This window comes from Scyliorhinus torazame, chromosome 8 (genome assembly GCF_047496885.1).
Source record: "Scyliorhinus torazame isolate Kashiwa2021f chromosome 8, sScyTor2.1, whole genome shotgun sequence".
Lineage (NCBI taxonomy): Eukaryota > Metazoa > Chordata > Chondrichthyes > Carcharhiniformes > Scyliorhinidae > Scyliorhinus > Scyliorhinus torazame.
In genome coordinates this window covers 127,524,145-127,544,713 of record NC_092714.1, presented here as the reverse complement: position 1 = coordinate 127,544,713, position 20,569 = coordinate 127,524,145, and the positions used below count along the sequence as shown (strand labels likewise).

Below are 20,569 nucleotides of genomic sequence, written 5' to 3'. Positions count from 1 at the left end.
TGTTACTCTGCCGAATGATTCGTACTTTGTTTAATTGGCAACTTTCCTTCTCTTCTAAATTCATTCCTGGTTCCGCTTCTAGTTTTAAGTGGTGGTGCAGAATTTAAATCAAAGTCTTCCATCTTGATTTTAAAATTTAAATGGATCCTGACACTACACTTTAGTTTGCAGAACCAGGTTTCTCCCTTTCTCTTCTATCTTGCACTTCGGGTATGAACTTGCTTGAATGCTTTTCCAGATATTTTGTAAGGCTCCATTACAACATGTAGCTGTGAACACAAGTCAAACATACGATTGTAACGTAGTCTTCATTTTATTTTTTGACTCAAGCTTTCTGGAAACAAGGCTTCGCTCTGGTAGGGAAGCCTCAGAGAATTACACTTTGTTTTTCATCAGATACTGAGATTCTTTTAAACATTGACATGTTTTTTAACTGTCGCATGTCATATTTACAATAATTGACAATCCTTTTAAGATCATCAAGTGGTGATCTATCCTTGCGCTTTGGGTTTCTTTCAAAAATAGTGCAAACATTATACAGTGGAAAATATCAAGATATGCAACCACAAATGCTGAATTGTAGCCGCAGTACATAAACGGTGTTAGTTTATTTTGTCAAACACTGGATTCAATTTTTAACAATAAAATTTGTTTGTGTTGCATGTTAAATTCATGCTTATACTTGAAAAAGAAAAAGCTCATGTATTTCTCTCCTATTTGAGGAACCCCCGAGCCCACAGCAAAACCATTTCAAAGTTGGGATGAAACTGGAAGCAGTTGATCGAAAAAATCCTCATCTGATTTGTCCAGCAACCATTAGTGAAGTAAAAGCAGATGACATTTTCATCACGTTTGACGGATGGAGAGGCGCATTCGACTACTGGTGCAGATGTGATTCTCGTGATATCTTTCCAGTGGGATGGTGTAGTATGACAGGAGATAGCCTTCAACCGCCTGGAAATAGAGGTAAGTTTTTAAAATGGAATATCATTTTGTAGCAAGTTTGACAGAAACACTGTTCTAAATTTAAGATTAACATGCGGGGAAAAATGCACCATTATGGAATATACAGAATATTGTGTCAGTGTTGCTATATTTATCAAATTCATTATTTTCAGCCTCTAGTAACTGTTCCAGAATATAGGTTTTAACAGCACACAAACATCGGTAATGTAAAAGTTAACTTGCACAGGTCAATAGTCAAGGTCTTCAAAATGAACATTGCATAATAACTTACATTGAAGTTGTGGACTTGTGCTGGTAGCACTTGTATGTATTTTACTGCATCAATCATTTTCATTTTTATGCACTGTTCTGATAAAGTTTATTAACATCCTACCTTTTTTATTTCTGCTCAAATTGTTGCCTAACTGCTTCACTGGTTGGTAATACAGACCAGTGTGTTACGATCAGGTGAGGAGGGGTCAAATGGCTCCCCACTTTTCCTTTTCCTCATTTGGCCGCAACAATCAGATATAGTTGTCAATTCCATGAGTATTTAATCTCCTCCAAATTGTGACTTTTCAGACAGGTTGTCCCCATTTCAATAGATTTGGAATGTAGAAGGCAAAGTGATGCAAATGTGCAGCCAGCTTTGTGATCCCAAGTCACTTGGATCATTTTGTAAAAGCCAGTGCGGGGTTTTCCGGCCAGTGAACTCAAAAAACATTTTTGATATAAAGTATGGTTTTGAAAGAGAACTGGTGGTTATATGTTTTTTGCAGAGTAGAAATAACAATTATGCTCCAGAAAATTGACTGGTTTTACGACACAATTTTGAAAACTATTAAAAAGAAAATATTTTGTGTCTCTGGTTTAACTCATATGAGTATCATAGAATTATGGAATGTGCAGTGCAGAAGGAGGCCATTCGTCCCATCGAGCCCCTAATCTTTAGTATTGTACGGTACATCTATGGTTACTCTGCACAGATCTGTGTTTATTGCTGAAAAAATACATTTTATCAAAGCTTTTTATCTTGCCCTCATCAGGACAGTCGCAAGAATACCAAGGGCAGGGGAAGCAACATTGTATGAGAATATAGCATTGATTGTTTGGCGAGTGGGCCCTGTTGGCATTGCCATGGAGAATTCACCATGTAATGGAGAATGACTGTTAACTGCCAAACATGGTTTGAACCAGGCCGCTTGACTCTGGTCAAGGCATGCCTTGAGGAACGAACCAGCGAATGGCTATCACTTATTTTGTTTAGCTGAAACAGGCACAATGTGTATACATGATGTTTCTGGCTGCAAAGAACAGGGCCCTGTGTATTAATATATGGAGCTTCCAGTGCCACTCTGTGAGCCCAACTGACCATCTTAAATTGGTTGTCGGTGAAATCTTTAGAATGTTGGGGATTATTTAGCAAAAATTGTCCAATCGCAGAATCACATCTAATGTTGGACACCGTTTTGTGTTTTGCAAGCACTGGTTGTTTGGGTGTGGTCTATACCTTGCCTGCTGTGAGTAGTGGAACAGGCATGCTGTTTGATACCTTGCCCTTCCAGGATAACTGGAGGTAGACTGGGCACTTTTCAGGGTTAAAAGTGATGAACTTTAGCCCATTTTGTGAATTTGCGTGGTATAGAGCTCAAAATGATCTGATCAGTATAGCTATTATCCTGCAGAATGCCCTATTTCAAATTTGAGATTGCATGGTGAGGAAATGGCTTATACCCTAGTAACATGGCTGCCAATAAGGCAAATCTTATAGAACTGTAAGAATCCTGACGTGTGTATTGACCAGTGAAGGTAGAGAACCTCATGGCAGATTTCTAGCTAGATCCATGTATATTCACCCAAGTAATTAAAGTCTAGTGTTGACTATAAGTTTCATGAAAATCACTTATCACATATCGCCACAGTTCAAGTATCTATTGTATTTACAAAGTGCACGTTACATTTGCTCAATGAGTCAAGACATTTGGTTGATTTGCATATCTTACTTAAAAAGCAACAAATTGCTATTAAGCTACACTCATAGCCTCAGATGTAGAAAAGCCAACAATTACAATCGTCAACAATAAACTAATGAAATAAATGTTATCCAGGAAAAATGAGAGAAAATGCTTCAAGGTTTATTTTACTAACTTGAAGATATTCTGCTAATAGTAAAATTTCTAACAAACAAAAGAAAATCCAAATCACAAAGTAATTAAAGTTGAATTACTGTGTTTCACTCCATCTTTATAAGAAAATTTCTCTCTCTGGGCCTTAATGTTGTATGTATTTTGTCATACAGTCAAGCATTTAAATCCAATATAATGTGTGCACAATTTCAGTTATACTTTTTATATTCTATTATTTTGGCTGGCTTCATTATGCTTTCTGTTTTGTGGTTATTGTGTGTGGCTGGTCTGCAACCTGAAGGCCTGCAAATATGTGAATGCTTCTTGTTTAATTACATGTATCATCCAATAAGCTATGCCATTGAAGATCACTAATAATTACGTGCAAGTACATGAGGAAGTGTCCTCAGTACATGAGGAAATGAGAGTAATTAGTAGCTCTCCTATCTTTATTGTCTTATGAAACATTGACCAGGTTTTTGTGTCAGCTGTGGCTCCATTGATGGCATTCTTGATCTCTGCCAGAAGGTTGTGGGCTCATGCCCCACTCCATGATTTGAGCACAAGAATTTAGGCTGACATTAAACCAAGGCCCTGTCTGCCGAATCAGGTGAATCTAAAAGATCCCATGGCACGATTTTGAAGAAGAGCAGGAAGTTATCCCTGGTGTTCTGACCAATATTGATCCCTCAATAAACATTGTGGGAGCGTGGAACTCACAGCCCTCTCCTTCCTCTGCTGCCGCCGTTCTGCCTCACTGTCAAGTAGCTGAGCCTCAAGGTGGCTTGATGGAGCTGTACCGAGCGGTCGGCAGCCTTCTCCCAGTCAGTGGTGTTAATGTCTCTGTGCTTTAGGGTGGCGTTGGCCAGCGGAGAGCTGGGAGAAGGGAACCTGCAAGTTAGGTGGTTTCTGGGTACACAATGGCCCGTTCATCAGAGTTGGTTCTGCAGGAGCAGGACTTCGATGCTAGTCGATGCAACTTCATGGAGGATACTAGCGTTGATGCAGCACTCCTCCCATTTGATCTCCAGGATTCAACGCAAGTACCATTCATGAACCTGCTCACTGATGCTCAATTTGGATTCCGCCATGGTCACAAACCCCTTAACTCATTTAACCAAATGTGCCATCAATGAGGAGGGGGAGGGGGAGGGGGGGGGGGGGGGGGGTCGAGGGGTCGACTCTCCACTGGTTAAAGTTGTACCTGGCACAAAGGAAGATGGTTGTGGTTATTGGAAGTAAATCATCTCAGTCCCTGTACATCACTTCATGAGTTCCTGAGGTTAGAGTCCTAGGTCCAGCTACTTTCAGCTGCTTCATCAGTGACCGTTCCACCTTCTTAAGGTCAGAGGTGGAGATGTTCACCAATGATTACACCATGTTTTTTTAAATAAATTTAGATGACCCAATTCATTTTTTCCAATTAAGGGGCAATTTAGCATGTTCAATCCACCTACCTTACACAACTTCGGGCTGTGGGGGCGAAAACCACGCAAACACGGGGAGAATGTGCAAACTCCACACGGACAGTGACCCAGAGCCGGGATCGAACCTGGGAGCTCGGCGCCGTGTGACTGCAGTGCTACCACTGCGCCACCGTGCTGCCCTGATTACACCATGCTCAGCACCATTTGCAGATCTCAGATACTGAAGCAATGCATACCCATATGCAGCAAGACCTGGACAACATTCGGGCTTGGGCTGATGCATGGCAAGTAACATTTATGCTACACAAGTCCCAGGCAATGACCATCTCCAACAAGAGAGAATCCAACAATTTCCCCATGACGTTCAATGGTATTACCATCGCTTCATCCCCACTTGGTAACCATTGACCAGAAACTGAACTGGACCAGCCATATAAATGCTGTGGCTACAAGAGCAGGACAGAGGTTGGGAATTCTGTAGAGAGGGACTTGTCTCCTCACCCCCTTAAAACTCTTGTCTACCATCTACAGGGCACTGTTAAGAGTGTGATGGAATACTCGCCACTTACCTAGTTGAGTGCAGTTCCAGCAACACTCAAACTTAACATCCAATGACTAATAGTAGAATTTAGCAAAGGAGGAGCAAGAAATTGTTATGGAATGATAAAAGAATATGAGAGACCAACAAGAGACAAACTGACTGTAAATATTTCCATTGCAATGTAAATTGAAAGAGGTTAATGATGTGTGCCCATTAGAGGAAGAGACTGTGGAAATTATAATGAAAAGTAAGAAAATGGTAGAGACATTAAACAAATACTTTGTATCTATCTTTGTCGTAGAAAACATAAAAATATATTCCACTAATTTCAAAATGATGAGACTGGATCTAACCAGCGGAAAAGCTGTAATGGAACAATGTGTGATCTTTAAGGATGAGATGCTTTAGTACGAGCAAGATATAGGAATTATCGAATTATGGGATAAATCAGTGAAACCATGTCAACAAATTCAGGGACAAATTAAAAAGGCAGCTGCTTCAAGGGATACTGCATCAAACCAAAACAAATTTAAAAGCAAACTTTAAAATCAAAGGCAATGAAAGGGGTCGATAAGGAACCACAGTTTCCTGCAGTGCCCACCTGGAATGGAAGGCCTCGATCAAGCCGGCAGACACCGCATGTTCTTTCTCCCAAGGATACCTAGCTGTGAATGAGTGGCAGTCTGGCCGAATGATGATGCAAACCAATCTTAAGTAAAAGGTGTTTCAGAAAACTGAAAAGGAGACTCAGCCTGTAACAATTAACGTATGCATGGTCCATGGACTCCACAGGGCTGCAAAAAGCACAGGCATCTTGGGAATCTGTGAACCAACACATCCTACGGTTGTATGGAAGATGTCGAGATTATGGTGAAACAAGAAGGGTGAATGTCAGTTAGATTCTCCAAGTGAGAACCAGGTTAAATTCAGTAGCTTCAGAGGGGAGATGAAGAGGAAAATGGACCGGCAAAGAAAGTTTGAGAACAGAATGATGATCAACACAAGATTCTTGCAGACTGACTCTGAGGGTTCAGGGATATGTTTTGGGAAAACCTGCAACCTAATCCTATGCCTTTCCACGGACCTGTGTCTCAAAGCCCATCCCCATGGCATTGTGAATCAAATGGGCCTTGAATCCAGGTAGAGATGCAAATTAGCTGTCCTCCAGCAAGATCTCCAACTTCATTCTCTCTAAGAACTAAATAAATAAACTATAACTGTTTACAAACTTGACACCCCTCCGAACAGCCTCCTAACAGCCTGACTTCGGTCATTGGTAAGATTTTAGAGTCTGTTATTAAAGATGAGATCGCAAAGCACTTGGAAGTGCATGGTGAAATAGGACTCCGTCAGTACGGCTTTGTCAAAGGGAGGTCGTGTCTGACAAATCTGTTAGGGTTCTTTGAGGAGGTAACAAGCAAGTTAGACAAAGGAGAATCAGTGGACGTGATTTATTTAGATTTCCAGAAGGCCTTTAACAAAGTGCCGCATAGGAGACTGTTAAATAAGTTAAAAGCCCATGGTGTTAAGGGCAAGATCCTGGCATGGATCGAGGATTGGCTGACTGGCAGAAGGCAAAGAGTGGGGATAAAGGGGTCTTTTTCAGGATGGCAGCCGGTGACTAGTGGTGTGCCTCGGGTCTGTGCTGGGACCACAACTTTTTACAATATACATTAATGATCTGGAAGAAGGTACTGAAGGCACTGTTGCTACATTTGCAGATGATGCAAAGATCTGTAGAGGGACAGGTAGTATTGAGGAAGCAAGGGGGCTGCAGAAGGACTTGGACAAGCTAGGAGAGTGTGCAATGAAGTGGCAAATGAAATACAATGTGGAAAAGTGTGAGGTTATGCACTTTGGAAGGAGGAATCTAGGCATAGACTATTTTCTAAATGGGGAAATGCTTCGGAAAGCAGAAGCACAAAGCGACTTGGGAGTCCTTGTTCACGATTCTCTTAAGGTTAATGTGCAGGTTCAGTCGGCAGTTAAGAAGGCAAATGCAATGTTCGCATTCATGTCAAGAGGGCTAGAATACAAGACCAGGGATGTACTTCTGAGGCTATATAAGGCTCTGGTCAGACCCCATTTGGAGTATTGTGAGCAGTTTTGGGCCCCATGTCTAAAGAAGGATGTTCTGGCCTTGGAACGGGTCCAGAAGAGGTTCACAAGGATGATCCCTGGAATGAAGAGCTTGTCGTATGAGGAACGTTTGAGGACTCTGGGTCTGTACTCGTTGGAATTTAAAAGGATGAGAGAGGACCTTATTGAAATGTACAAGATACTGCGAGGCCTGGATAGAGTGGATGTGGAGAGGATATTTTCACTTGTAGGAAAAACTAGAACCAGAGGACACCATCTCAGACTAAAGGGACGATCCTTTAAATGGAGATGAGCAGGAATGTTTTCAGCCAGAGGGTGGTGAATCTGTGGAACTCTTTGCCGCAGAAGGCTGTGGAGGCCAATGCACTGAGTGTCTTTAAGGCAGAGATTGATAGGTTCTTGATTAATAAAGGGATCAGGGGTTATGGGGAGAAGGCAGGAAAATGGGGATGAGAAAAATATCAGCCATGATTGAATGGTGGAGCAGACTTGATGGGCCAAGTGGCCTAACTCTGCTCCTATGTAACTTCATTTGAAGCCTACTTGTGACAATAAGCGATTTTTATTTCATTTCATGTCTTGTGGTCTTATGGACTCTTGAAGAGTGAACTGATCTCTCCACTCATCTTCTCTGTGTAGCACTACATCCGTATGCTTCACCTGATGTCTATGTATTTACAGTGTGTTTTTATTGTATGTACTATGTTTTTCATGAAAGGAACGATCTGCCTGGACTCACACAGAACAATGTTTCTCACTGTACCTCTGTACACGTGACAATAAATCTCAATCTAAGGACTGGTGGGCAGTATCCACTTCAGGGGCCCTCTCAAAGACCTACTTGTCTGCCAGCTTTCCAAACCCATCAACACCTAGCTGGTGGCACTTGTTCCTTCCACTCCGTCCGGCAGCCCCACAATACACAGTTTCTGCCGCCTTGTCCGATTTCTTGGTAGTACCCTCGCCCGCAGCGCCTTGGCACATCTCCCCATCAATGCCATCACGGCTTCCAGTGAGACGATTCAATAGCTCTGATCTGATACCATCCTCTCCTTAATTGTCAACGACAACCCATCCCCTCTGCCATCTTTTCCACAGCTGCTGCGCCCCGAGGGTCATCCAACTCCGGGGCGAGGGCTTTTATCGACTTTAATCGGGTTGTCATCCCATACTGGGGGAGAATCCACCACCTTCTCTCCACCGTTCGTCACCAAAAAACACCTATCAAATGGGCAGAAAGTTCCAAAACCTACACCTCTATGCAGGAGCCACCCTGCGTGCGACCAGTTACATCATGGCCGCCATTGGAAGCCTAAAAATATTTTTAGGACGTTTTTCATTCTAATTACAGCAATATAAAGCAGTTAGTCATATTACAATACAAAAAGAATACAAACAATCAAGAACCCCAATTAATTTAATTCCCCAACATTAAACTAAATCCCTTAACAACTGACGGTGACAACTCTTTTATAAAGGAAATTAATGGCTGCCATCTTAGGGAGAACCTTTCTACTGACCCCCGAATGGTGTACTTGTCATTTTTACATTTGGAAATGGTAATGAGGTTACCCAGCCAAGCCGAGGCACTGGGTGGAGCAGAAGATTGCCACTCAAGCAGAACTCTTCTGTGGGCTGTTAATGAGGCAAAGGAGAGGGCATCTGCCTTCACCCCCAGCTACAGCATGGTGAGTCTGATGCCGCTGAAATGGCCACCAATGGACATGGCTCCAAATCTACATAAAGTATCTCGGACATGGTGCTAAAAAAGGATACCCAGAAGATCACCAAGTTGGGCCACGACCAGAACATGTACGTATGGTTGGCTGGACCCCAACCTGGGGTTGGCTGGGGTTGAGGATAGGTGTGCGAGGTGCACAGGAAGCCCAGCAAATCATGTCCACATGTTTTGGGCCTGCCCGAAACTTAGAGGGTTTTGGCAGGGTTTTGCTAAGGCAGTGTCCACGGTGCTAAAAACCCGGGTGGTCCCGAGTCCGGAGGTAGCGATCGTTGGAGTGTCGGAAGATCCGGGAGTTCAGGGGGCAAAAGAGGCCGACGTCTGGGAATCCAGGTGGCCCGGAAATGGGAGGTACTACACAAGTTAAACCTATCCCCGGTTGGTAGAACAAATAGAAGGGGACTTTAAGAGATGGGACGTGCTCCCGCTATCACTGGCGGGGAGGGTACAGACCATGAAAATGACGGTCCTCCCCATATTTCTGTTTGTCTTTCAGTGCCTCCCCATCTTCATCCCGAAGGCCTTTTTCAAGCGGGTGAATAAGATTATTTCGGGCTCCATGAGTGAAGAAAGTGTTGCTGGAGCGCAGTCGGGGGGAGGGTGGGTTGGCACTGCCTAACTTCTGCAATTACTACTGGCCGGCTAATCTAGCCATGATTAGGAAGTGGGTAGTGGGGGAGGGGTCGGCATAGGAGTGGATGGAGGCAGCGTCTTGTAAAGACACCAGTTTGGGAGCATTGGTAACGGCATCTCTGCCGTTCTCGCCGGCCCGATACTCCACAAGTCCAGTGGTAGTAGCGGCTCTGAGGATCTGGGGGCAATGGAGGAGATATAAGAGAGTGGAGGGAGCATTGATTTGGACCCCGATTTATAACAACACTCGCAGCTGTCCTCCACCACAGAGAAAAAAAACGCTCATCCTCGCCTTGGTCAAGTGAACCCTGTGCACCACCTTAAACTAAATCAGACTAGGCTGAGCGCAAGAGGATGTGGAGTTGACCCTATGAAGATACTCGCTCCACACCTCATCGTCTAGAATAGGACCCAATTTATCCTTGCATTTCATCTTTACTTAGGATAGGATCTGGCCGTAAATACACGAAATGCTCCTCCGACCAGACCTGGCCAAAGACAAAATCTTCTTGAACAGGGAGGAGGGTGGTGCCAAGGGGAAACAGGGAAAAGCCTGAGGTGAAAATCTGAAAATATCTAAACCGGTTGGAATTAGTGAGTTGAAATTTTCCGACGGTTCCTTAAAGCTGGCAAACCTTCCCTCCATGAAATCCCCAAACCTCTCCAAACCTTTCCCCTCCAGTGACCTAAATGTTGAATCTAAACCCGCTGGCAAAAAGAGGTGTTTACTGCAGAGAGGGACCAACGAAGACATGGAGCTAAGTTTAAAATGCTGTCTTGAACTGCTTCTAGATTTTTAGCACGGACACGACTACCGGATTTGAGGAAACTCTTGCTGGAGAGAATGGCATCAATGCCACAACTAATGCATCGAGGCTGGAACCCTTACAAGAACTTGCCTCCATTCGCCATTGAGTACGGAACTCGGATAACTAAACCACGCCAGTACCTTCTCAATATTGGCTGCCCAATAATAAATTGGGTAAAGATAAACCTCCTGAATGTCTGTCTCTCTGGAGAAAAACCCTACGGATCCTTGGGGTCTTATCCGCCCAAATGAAAGGGGATACTAATTTGTTAATTCTGACAAAGAAGGACTTGGAGAGAAAAGAGGGAAGACACTGAAAAAGAAATAAATATATTGGGAGCTCATTTGTTTTAATAGTCTAAACCCTGCCTGCCAAGGACAGATCTGCCAAGGTGAAAAGGTAACACCCCCAGGTGGGCTCCCTGCCCCAGGGGTTGACCGGGAAGTATTCACTCTTATCCAAATTCAACTTGTATACCCTGAGAAGGAACCAAAACTCTTGAGTAGTTTCGTTATCTCATTCATAGTAGATACCGAGTCCAGAATATAAAGTAGAAGATCATCTGCGTACAAGGACCCTATGCCCCCCCCCCCCCACAAAAAAACTTGCTGGACGACCTCAGCGCTATGGCGAGCGGTTCTATTGCTAAAGCAAATAGGAGCAGAGACGATCGACTTCCCTGCCTGGTGCCCTTATTCCGCGAAAAGTAGCCTGAGTTCAAAGCATTTGTGGGAGACGTGGGAGCCCTATACAGTAAATGAATCCAGGATATAAACTTTTGCCCAAATCCAAACCTCTGGAAAATCTTAGATATTCCCACTCCACCCTATCAAACAGCTTTTCCGCATCCAGGGAAACAATCACCTTTGGTTTGGGCACTGAAGAGGGGGAGAGGACAACATTTAATAGCCGCGTATATTGGCCGACAATTGCCGACACTTGACAAAGCCTGTCTGGTCTTTCGAGATCACTCCTGAGAGGCAGGTATCAAACCGCAGCACCAGCTTTTGCGAGTAACTTAGCGTCAGCGTTCAAAAACGCAATGAGTCGATGCGACCCACATTCCCTAGGATCCTTGTCCTTAAGGATCAGGGAAATAGAGACCTGTGCAAGTGTAATAGGCGATGAACCCCGGGACAGGGCGTCATTAAACATACCTAAAATTGGAAGGATCAATTGTTCCACACACTTATGAAACTCAGTGGGGAAGCCATCAGGGCCAGGAGCTTTACCAATCTGCATCAACCCAATACATTTCCGAATTTCCTCTGGGCTGTACGGGAATTCCAACTCTTTCCCCGCCCCCCCCTCCCTCCTCCGCCACCACTGGAAATGGATCACCCATCCAAAAAATCCATCTGCTGGGGCTCCAATCTATAAAGATCCTGATAAAATACTTCAAAAGGCGCATTGACCCCAAGCGGGGTGGAAACCAGACTGCCACTCGAGTCCTTTATCTGCACAATCCTTTGGGAAGTTGCCTGCCGCCTCGGCTGATGAGCCAAAAGGCTTTCTCCCTGTGATCATGAAATACACACCTTGAACGTCGCAGCTGGACCATCGCCTAACCCGTTGATAGTAATTCAAATTGTGTGTCTGCAGATGTTTCCTGTTTGCCAGCAACTCCGGGTTTGGGGCAAGTAAATATTGATGGTCCAACTCAAGGATGGAGTCCAGCAGCCTCTGCTATTCCGCCCTCGCAGTCCTTTCCATACACACTTTAAGAAATTATCTCCCCCCTGATAATCACCTTAAGGGCTTCCCACAATGTAGAAGATGAGATCATCTTACACTTATTAAATTTAATATATTCCCCAATGGCGGTGGACAAGTGTTCGCAAAGTCTTTTGTCTGCTAACGGGCTGGTTTAGCACACTGGGCTAAATAGCTGGATTTTAAAGCAGACCAAGGCAGGCCAGCAGCACGGTTCAATTCCCGTACCAGCCTCCCCGGACAGGCGCCGGAATGTGGCGACTAGGGGCTTTTCACAGTAACTTCATTTGAAGCCTACTTGTGACAATAAGCAATTTTCATTTCATTTTCACAATGTCGTATCAAATCCCCATGGAGGATGTTGGGAGGGACCAGACTCTAGTGCCAATTCCACAAAACGTGGGGCATGGTCTGAAATCACTATCGCTGAGTAACCGGCCCTCTCTACCGAAATGAGGAGGGACCTATCTATTGCAAAAATGTTAATACATGAGTACATCTGGTGGATATTGGTGAAAAATGAAAAATCTCTATCACCGGGGTGCAAATGTTCCCCCCCCCCACCTTCTACATGAAAACCAACAAAGCCGTTTACATCCGTGAAGGAATCAAATTTGTGCCTGGATCAATCCATTCTGGGATCCATGACACAGTTTAAGTCATGCTCCAAGATTAGCTGATGGAGTCTGAATCAGGGTTGGGGCCGAGGAGCTTGTTGATAAAACCCGTATTGTCCATTTTCGAGCGTAGACATTAACCAGGACCACAGGTGCCCGCCAGAGACACACAAATCATAACATGTCTACCATTGGGATCCGCCAAGTATCCTGCAGAAACACCACATCAGTATTTAAACTTTTATGGTGAGCAAATACCCTCAGCCTTTTCACTGGGCCATTCAACCCCATGACACTCCAGGTGTCCAAATGAATTGCCCCCCCCCCTCAATCTGGAGTCAGCCATTTCCTATTTGTGCCAAGCAGGATTACCCAACAGTTCCATAGAAAGTACAGCAACCAGGCTCACCCAAGTTGGCCACCAAACCCACTAGCAAGACTAAACCAAGAAAAACTGCAGTCACAATCCGCAAACTACCCTCCCCCCTCTTTCTCGCCTTCAAACAATAATACCACACCCAAATATATATATACAAACAATGTGATCAAAAACCACTAAAACATACTTCTAAAAAACCTAACCACAACAAAAACACTAAAATCATTATCTAAAACAAAACTCATATAATGAGCTGCAGTCACCCCCACCGCATTACTCCCGTTCGCTAATTCTTCGACTATCAGGGTGGCTCCCTTCCAAAGTGGCAAAAAGGACGCAAAGTATAAAAACCCCTTGAAATATAACACTCCATCAGAAAACTATATATTTGTATAATAATTATAACAAGTAGATCAAAGCCCCCTATAGAAATAAACCCCCACCCATGTCCAACTTACAAAACATTCATCCAACACAAGAACAAAGAAATGCAAACATTTCTCCATCAACTTCCCATACCCACATGTCCATCCCCAACATCCAAATAACCCTCCAACCTCAATCAGCCCGCAACCAGCCTGTGCTTTTTTACAGAAGAATCTGCTTCCTCCGGCACATCAAAAAAATAGTCGTTTCCCTCAAATGTTGCACTCAGCCGCACTGGTACACACCCCAAATTGGACTCCACTTTTATATAGGGTGACTTTGACTGGTGATGGCGTAGCCTTCCCATCTGTAATCGTTTGAGATGGGCTCCTTTGCCCATCTCAGGACCCACTCCTTTTTCTGAAAACTGTGAAATTTCACAATAACCGCTCGCTGTGGTTCGTTTGGACAGGCCTTCCGTCAGACTGTCTGTCTGGTGTGCTCCATCCAGCTCAGGAGGAGATGTGAGTACACCGTCCCCAACATCTTCGCAAAATACCTTTTGGTTGTTGGGCCTTTCATCCCCTTTGGTAACCTCTCAACCTGAATATTAAATGAGATACTAAATTAATACTTTGCCTCAGTATTCACCAAAGAGAAGGACATGGGGGATGAGGAGTATAGCATAGAGTGTAGATATTCTGAGTCATGTTGATATTAATAAAGAGGAGGATTTGGGCATCTTAAAAAGCATTGAAGTAGATCAGTCCCCAGTGCCTGATGGGATCTACCCCAGAATTCTGAGGAAAGCAAGGGAGGGAATTCCTGGGGCCTTGACACTAATCTTTGTATCCTCATTGGCTACAAGTGAAGTTCCAGAGGACTGGAGAGCAGCCAATGTTGTTCCATTGTTAAAGAAGGGCAGCAGGGATAATGCAGGATGCTATAGGCCGGTGAGCCTTACATCAGTGGTAGGGAAATTATTGGAAAAGATTCTTAGAGATGGGATTTACTCACATTTGGAAACAAATGGCCGTATCAGTGATGGACAGCATGGTTTTGTGAAGGGGAGATCGTGGCTCACTAATTTGATCGAGTTTTTCGAGGAAGTGACAAAGATGATAGTTGAGGGAAAGGCAGTAGATGTTGTATACATGGACTTCAGTAAAGCCTTTGACAAGGTACCTTATGGTAGACTGGTACAAAAGGTGAAGTCAAATGAGATCAGAGGAGAGCTGGCAAGTCGGATACAGAACTGGCTTGGGCACAGAAGACAGAGGGTAGCAGTAGAAGAGTGCTTTTCTGAATGGAAGGCTGTGACTAGTGGTGTTTCACAGGGATCAGTTCTGGAGCCTTTGTTGTTCGTGGTGTATATAAATGATTTGGAAGAAAATGTAGCTGGACTGATTAGTAAGTTCGCAGACAACACAAATGGTGCAGTTGTGGATCGTGAAGAGGATACAGCAAGATATAAACTGTTTGGCGTCTTGGGCGGAGAAATGGCAGATGGAGGGTCAAGTGTGAGGTAATGCACTTTGGGAGGTCCAATGCATGTAGGAGTTACACAATAAATGGCAGAACTCTTGCAAGTACTGACAGGCAGAGAGACCTGGGCGTGCATGTCCACCGATTACTGAAAGTAGCAACTTATGCGGATAAAGTGGTCAAGAAGGCATATGGCATGGTGGCCTTCATCGGTCGGGGCATTGAATATAAAAATTGGCAAGTCATATTGCAGCTGTGTAGGACCTTAGTTGGGTCTCATTTGGAATATTGTGCACAATTCTGGTTGCCACACTACCAGAAGGATGTGGATGCTTTGGAGAGGGTACAGAAGCGGTTTACTAGGATGTTGCCTGGTATGTAGGGCATTAGCTGTGAGGAGAGGTTAGATAAACTTGATCTGTTCTCACTGGAGCGACGGAAGTTTAAAAAAAAAAAAAAAAAAATTTTATTAAGGTTTTTTAACAACACAATTTCTTCCCCTTACAAACAATAACCCCCCCCCCCCCCCCCGTAACAAAATAACGCAAAATCACCCTGAGCAAGATATATACATGGCACGATGGTATATTTACATATCTTTATACACTGGCTCTTGGCCGCACGTACCGTTTCTCCCCACCCTCTGAGCGACGGAAGTTGAGAGGCGACCTGATAGAGGTCTCTAAAATTATGAGCGGTATGGACAGAGTGGATAGTCAGATGCTCTTTCCTAGGGTAGGAGAGTCGATTGCTAGGGGGCACAGGTTTAAAGTGTGTGGGGAGAAGTTTAGAACTGATGTGCGAGGCAAGTTTTTTTTTTTTATACCGTGTTATGGGCGAGGCTTTTCAAAACCCCAAAATGTATCATGGAGTTCAACCAACCTCTCCCTTTAATGGATTTGTTGCTTTTCCGAGCACACTGCTTTTTCCCTAGGTGTGGGATTACAATTGTGGACACATGGGTTTTTAAACCCAAAACACTGTTTATTCCATGAACTCAACTTAACATCTGAAATAAACATTGGATCTCTTAACACCTCTTACTTCAAAGATAACTCAGAAAATATTGCAACAGTAAATAACTCATTAAAATGTTCCTTCAAACTTCCAAGAGACTTAACACCTTTAAACAGTATCACATCAGGTGAAAGGATATATATATTTTCTGTAGAATGGCAGAGATATATTGGCTTGGGTGACTTCAGCTCCAGCACCTTGCTTTCTTCATGCAGCTCTCTGGAAACCCACAGACACACCCACACTGCTTTCTCAACCTGGCTTTCTCCCTTCAAGCAGATCACAGCAAAACAGAACTTCTCAGGCTGCTGTCTCAAACTGGCTTTCTACTTTTAAACTACTCTCAGCAAAACCAGCCAGGCATTTTTTAGCTGCTCTCAGCAAAACCAGCCAGGCACTTTCAAACTGAAACTTCAAAATGGCTGAACTGAACTGACCCCCACCCACTCTATGACATCACTGTTTTCTTTTTTTTAAAAAAAATGTTTATTCAAATTTTTCAACAACCCCCCCCCCCCCAAAATCAAGAAAAAAGAAACAAAAACGCAACAATCAGAAATTATACATTGGATTTCCCCCATATACAATAACCCCCAATATGACATTTAAAAGCACAAATAGGGGGGGAACCCCACCTTCACCCAAATGCCACCACAAAAGAAACCCCTCCTCCGCCCCTGGGCTGCTGCTGCTGACCTCCTCCTAACGCTCCGCGAGATAGTCTAGGAATGGTTGCCACCGCCTGAGGAACCCTTGCACAGACTCTCGCAAGGCAAACTTTATCCTCTCCAGCTTGATGAACCCTGCCATGTCATTGATCCAAGCTTCCACACTAGGGGGCTTTGCATCTTCCACGGTAACAAAATCCTCCACCGGGCTACCAGGGACGCAAAGGCCAGAATACTGGCCTCTTTCGCCTCCTGCACTCCCGGCTCATCCGACACCCCAAATAATGCCAATCCCCAGCTCGGCCTGACCCGGGCGTCCACCACCTTGGACATAGTCCTTGCAAAACCTCTCCAGCGCCGGGCACGACCAGAACATATGGACGTGGTTTGCTGGGCTCCCCGAGCAACTCCCACATCTGTCCTCCACCCCAAAGAACCTACTCAACCTCGCCCCTGTCATATGCGCTCTGTGAATAACTTTGAACTGTATTAGACTGAGCCTGGCGCAAGAGGAGGAAGGACTAACCCTACTCAGGGCATCAACCCACAGACCCTCATCTATCTCCTCCCCAAGCTCCTCCTCCCATTTTCCCTTTAACTCCTCCACCGAGGCCTCCTCCTCTTCCTGCAGCTCCTGGTAAATCGTTGAAACCTTGCCTTCTCCAACCCATACACCTGAAATCACCCTGTCCTGAATCCCACGTGACGGAAGCAGCGGGAATTCCCTCACCTGCCGCCTCACAAACGCCCTCACTTGCATGTACCTGAAAGCGTTTCCTGGGGGTAGCCCAAACTTCTCCTCCAGCGCCCCTAGGCTCGCAAACGTCCCATCGATGAACAGGTCCCCCATTCTTCTAATCCCTGCCCGATGCCAGCTCCGAAACCCCCATCCATCCTTCCCGGGACGAACCAATGATTCTCCTGAATTGGTGACCAAACCGAGGCTCCCACCTCTCCCCTGTGTCGCCTCCACTGCCCCCAGATCTTCAGCGTCACCACCACCACCGGACTCGTGATGTACCTTGTCGGCGAGAGCGGCAACTGTGCCGTCACCAGCGCCCTCAGGCTCCCACACAGGTCGCCATCTCTAGCCTCATCCACACCGCCCCCTCTCCCTCCATTACCCACTTACGGATCATCGCCATATTGGCAGCCCAATAATAGCCACACAAATTCGGCAGCGCCAGCCCCCCCCTGTCCCTGCTACGCTCCAGAAACACACTCTTCACCCTCGGGGTCTTATTCGCCCACTCAAATCCCATGATGCTCCTGCTTACCCGTTTGAAAAAGGCCTTGGGGATCAAAATGGGAAGTCACTGGAACACAAAGAGAAACCTCGGGAGGACCGTCATTTTGACCAACTGCACCCTACTCGCTAGTGAGAGTGGCAGCATATCCCATCTTTTAAAATCCTCCTCCATCTGCTCCACCAACCGCGTCAAATTGAACTTGTGCAGGGCCTCCCAACTCCTAGCTACTTGGATCCCTAGGTACCAAAAGCTCCTTTCCACCCTCTTCAGTGGTAGCTCGTCTATCCCCCTTTCCTGATCCCCTGAATGCACCACAAAGAGCTCACTCTTCCCTACGTTGAGTTTATTATCGCCTTTTATCGCCTTCTCCCCATACTCGTACGCGCCTCCTGCTTTCCTTCATTGTCCCTCTGCTTTCCCCGTGGTCAACAGTTCGAATTCCGTCTGGAGGTTCCGTTGCTCCCTAAGTAGCCCCTCCTCGGGGGCCTCTGCATACCTCCTGTCCACCTGTAAAATCTCCCCCACCAACCTCTCCCTCTCCTCCCTGTGGGCCCTAATGGAGATTAGCTCTCCCCTGACCACCGCCTTCAACGCCTCCCAGACTACCCCCACCTGCACCTCCCCGTTGTCGTTGGCCTCCAAGTATCTTTCAATACACCCCCGCACCTGCCCGCGCACAACCTCATCCGCCATCAGTCCCACATCGAGGCGCCACAGCGGGCGCTGATCCCCCTCCTCCCCCAGCTCCAGCTCCACCTAATGCGAGGCATCGTCCAAGATGGCTATGGCCGAGTATTCCGTTCCCTCCACTTTCGGGATTAGCGCCCTACTCAGAATGAAAAAGTCTATCCGGGTAGGCTCTATGGACGTGGAAAAAGAAGGAAAGTTCCCTGGCCAGCGGCCTGACAAAACCTCCATGGATCCACTCCCCCCATCTGGTCCATAAACCCCTGAGCACCTTGGCCGCAGCCGTTTCATAAATCCGGCATCGTCCCAATTCGGGGCATATATGTTCACCAGTACCACCCGCACCCCCTGCAACCTACCACTCACCATCACATATCGACCTCTATTATCCACTACAATATTCAGTGCCTCGAACGACACCCACTTACCCACCAGTATTGCAACCCCTCTGTTCTTCGGATCCAGCCCTGAATGAAAGACATGCCCTACCCATCCTTTTCTCAGTCTAACCTGATCTGCCACCTTCAGATGTGTCTCCTGGAGCATAACCACGTCTGCCTTCAGTCCCTTTAAGTGCGCGAACACCCGGGCCCTCTTGACCGGCCCGCTCTGGCCCCTCACATTCCAAGTTATCAGCCGGATCGGGGGGCTACTCCTCCTCCTTCTCTCTCTCTCTCTCTCTCTCTCTCTCTCTCTCTCTCTCTCTCTCTCTCTCTCTCTCTCTCTCTCTCTCTCTCTCTCTCTCTCTCTCTCTCTCTCTCTCTCTCTCTCTCTTCCCCCCCCCCTCCCGCGCCCATCAGCGAATTGAGCATTGTGCTCATATATGCCCTGGCATCGGACCCCTCCACTCCTTCAGGGAGACCCAGAATCCGAAGATTCTTCCTCCTTGACCTATTCTCCAGGTCCTCAAATTTTTCCGCCCACCTCTAGTGCTGCGCCTCCACCTTCACCACCAGGCCCAAGATCTCGTCCTCGTTCTCCGAGGCTTTTTGCCGCACCTCCCGGATCGCCGCCTTCTGGGTCTCCACAAGCTTCTTAATCGCCGCCTTCATTGGCGCCAGCATTTCTGTCCTCAGCTCCTCAAAGCAGCGTTTAAGAAACTCCTGCTGCTCCTGCGACCACTGCGCCCATGCTGCTTGTTCTCCACCCGTCGCCATCTTGCTTTTCCTCCCTCGCACTTTTTGCTGCACCAGAATCACTTTTTTAACCGCTCCACCTCTGGTCCAATCCATGTACTGTCAGGGGGGACCTTGCTGTCACCTTCCCACACTGGAAGCAATCGAACAATTGCCGTTGGGGCCCCTCTGAAGAGCCCAAAAGTCCGTTTCCGGCGGGTGCTGACGAACGTGCGACCTACCTAGGCATAGCCGCAACCGGAAGTCACATCACTGTTTTCTTAAAGGTACATTGCTTAAACGTCCAGTTCTTAAAGGCACTCTCGCATGACAACCAAGGGTGGTAAATAAATGGAAAGCGCAGCCTGGGGAGATGGTGGGTGCTGGTACGATAGCGGCATTTTAAGGGGCATCTGGACAAATATATGAATAGAGTGGGAATGGACTCCGTAAGTGCATACGGTTTTAGTTTAGGCAGGTACCAAGGTCAGTGCAGGCTTGGAGGGCTGAAGCGCCTGTTCCTGTGCTGCTCCGGATCATTCAATTTGGCTTTTTACCTTTTTATTCGCCTCAGCCATCAGAGACCTCTCTGCTTCCAGAGAAGCAATCTGGTCTCTGTGCTTTGAAAGTGACACCTTCATAGTGTTATGGGTCAGAGTTTAGAGAATCCCAAAGTGTATCGTAAAGTTCACCTAACCCATACCTTTTAATAGATTGTGGTGTGGGGAGCTCACGGCTTACTCTACAGGTATGGTACAGCAGAAAATGGACCTGTGGTTTTTAAAACAAAACAATGTTTATTCTATGAACTCAAGTAAACCTTTCTAAAACAAACAGTGAACATCTTAGCAACCAGTAAATCAAATACACCCCCCCAAAGAATACAACACTAAGTAATCTGTATGCTGTTCTTTTAACATCCAAAAACTTAACAAACCTCCTAAACAGGAGCA

At 45.8% G+C, this 20,569-nt stretch overlaps 1 protein-coding gene across 1 annotated transcript in view; it reads left to right on the top strand.

Annotated features, from left to right (window-relative positions):
* Positions 1-20,569, top strand: part of LOC140428106 (sex comb on midleg-like protein 2) — a 236,940-nt gene that overhangs the window by 129,509 nt on the left and 86,862 nt on the right. The window contains exon 7 of the mRNA XM_072514172.1: positions 723-966. Coding sequence (XP_072370273.1) covers positions 723-966 — 244 coding nt within the window. The remainder of the gene's footprint in view (positions 1-722; positions 967-20,569) is intronic.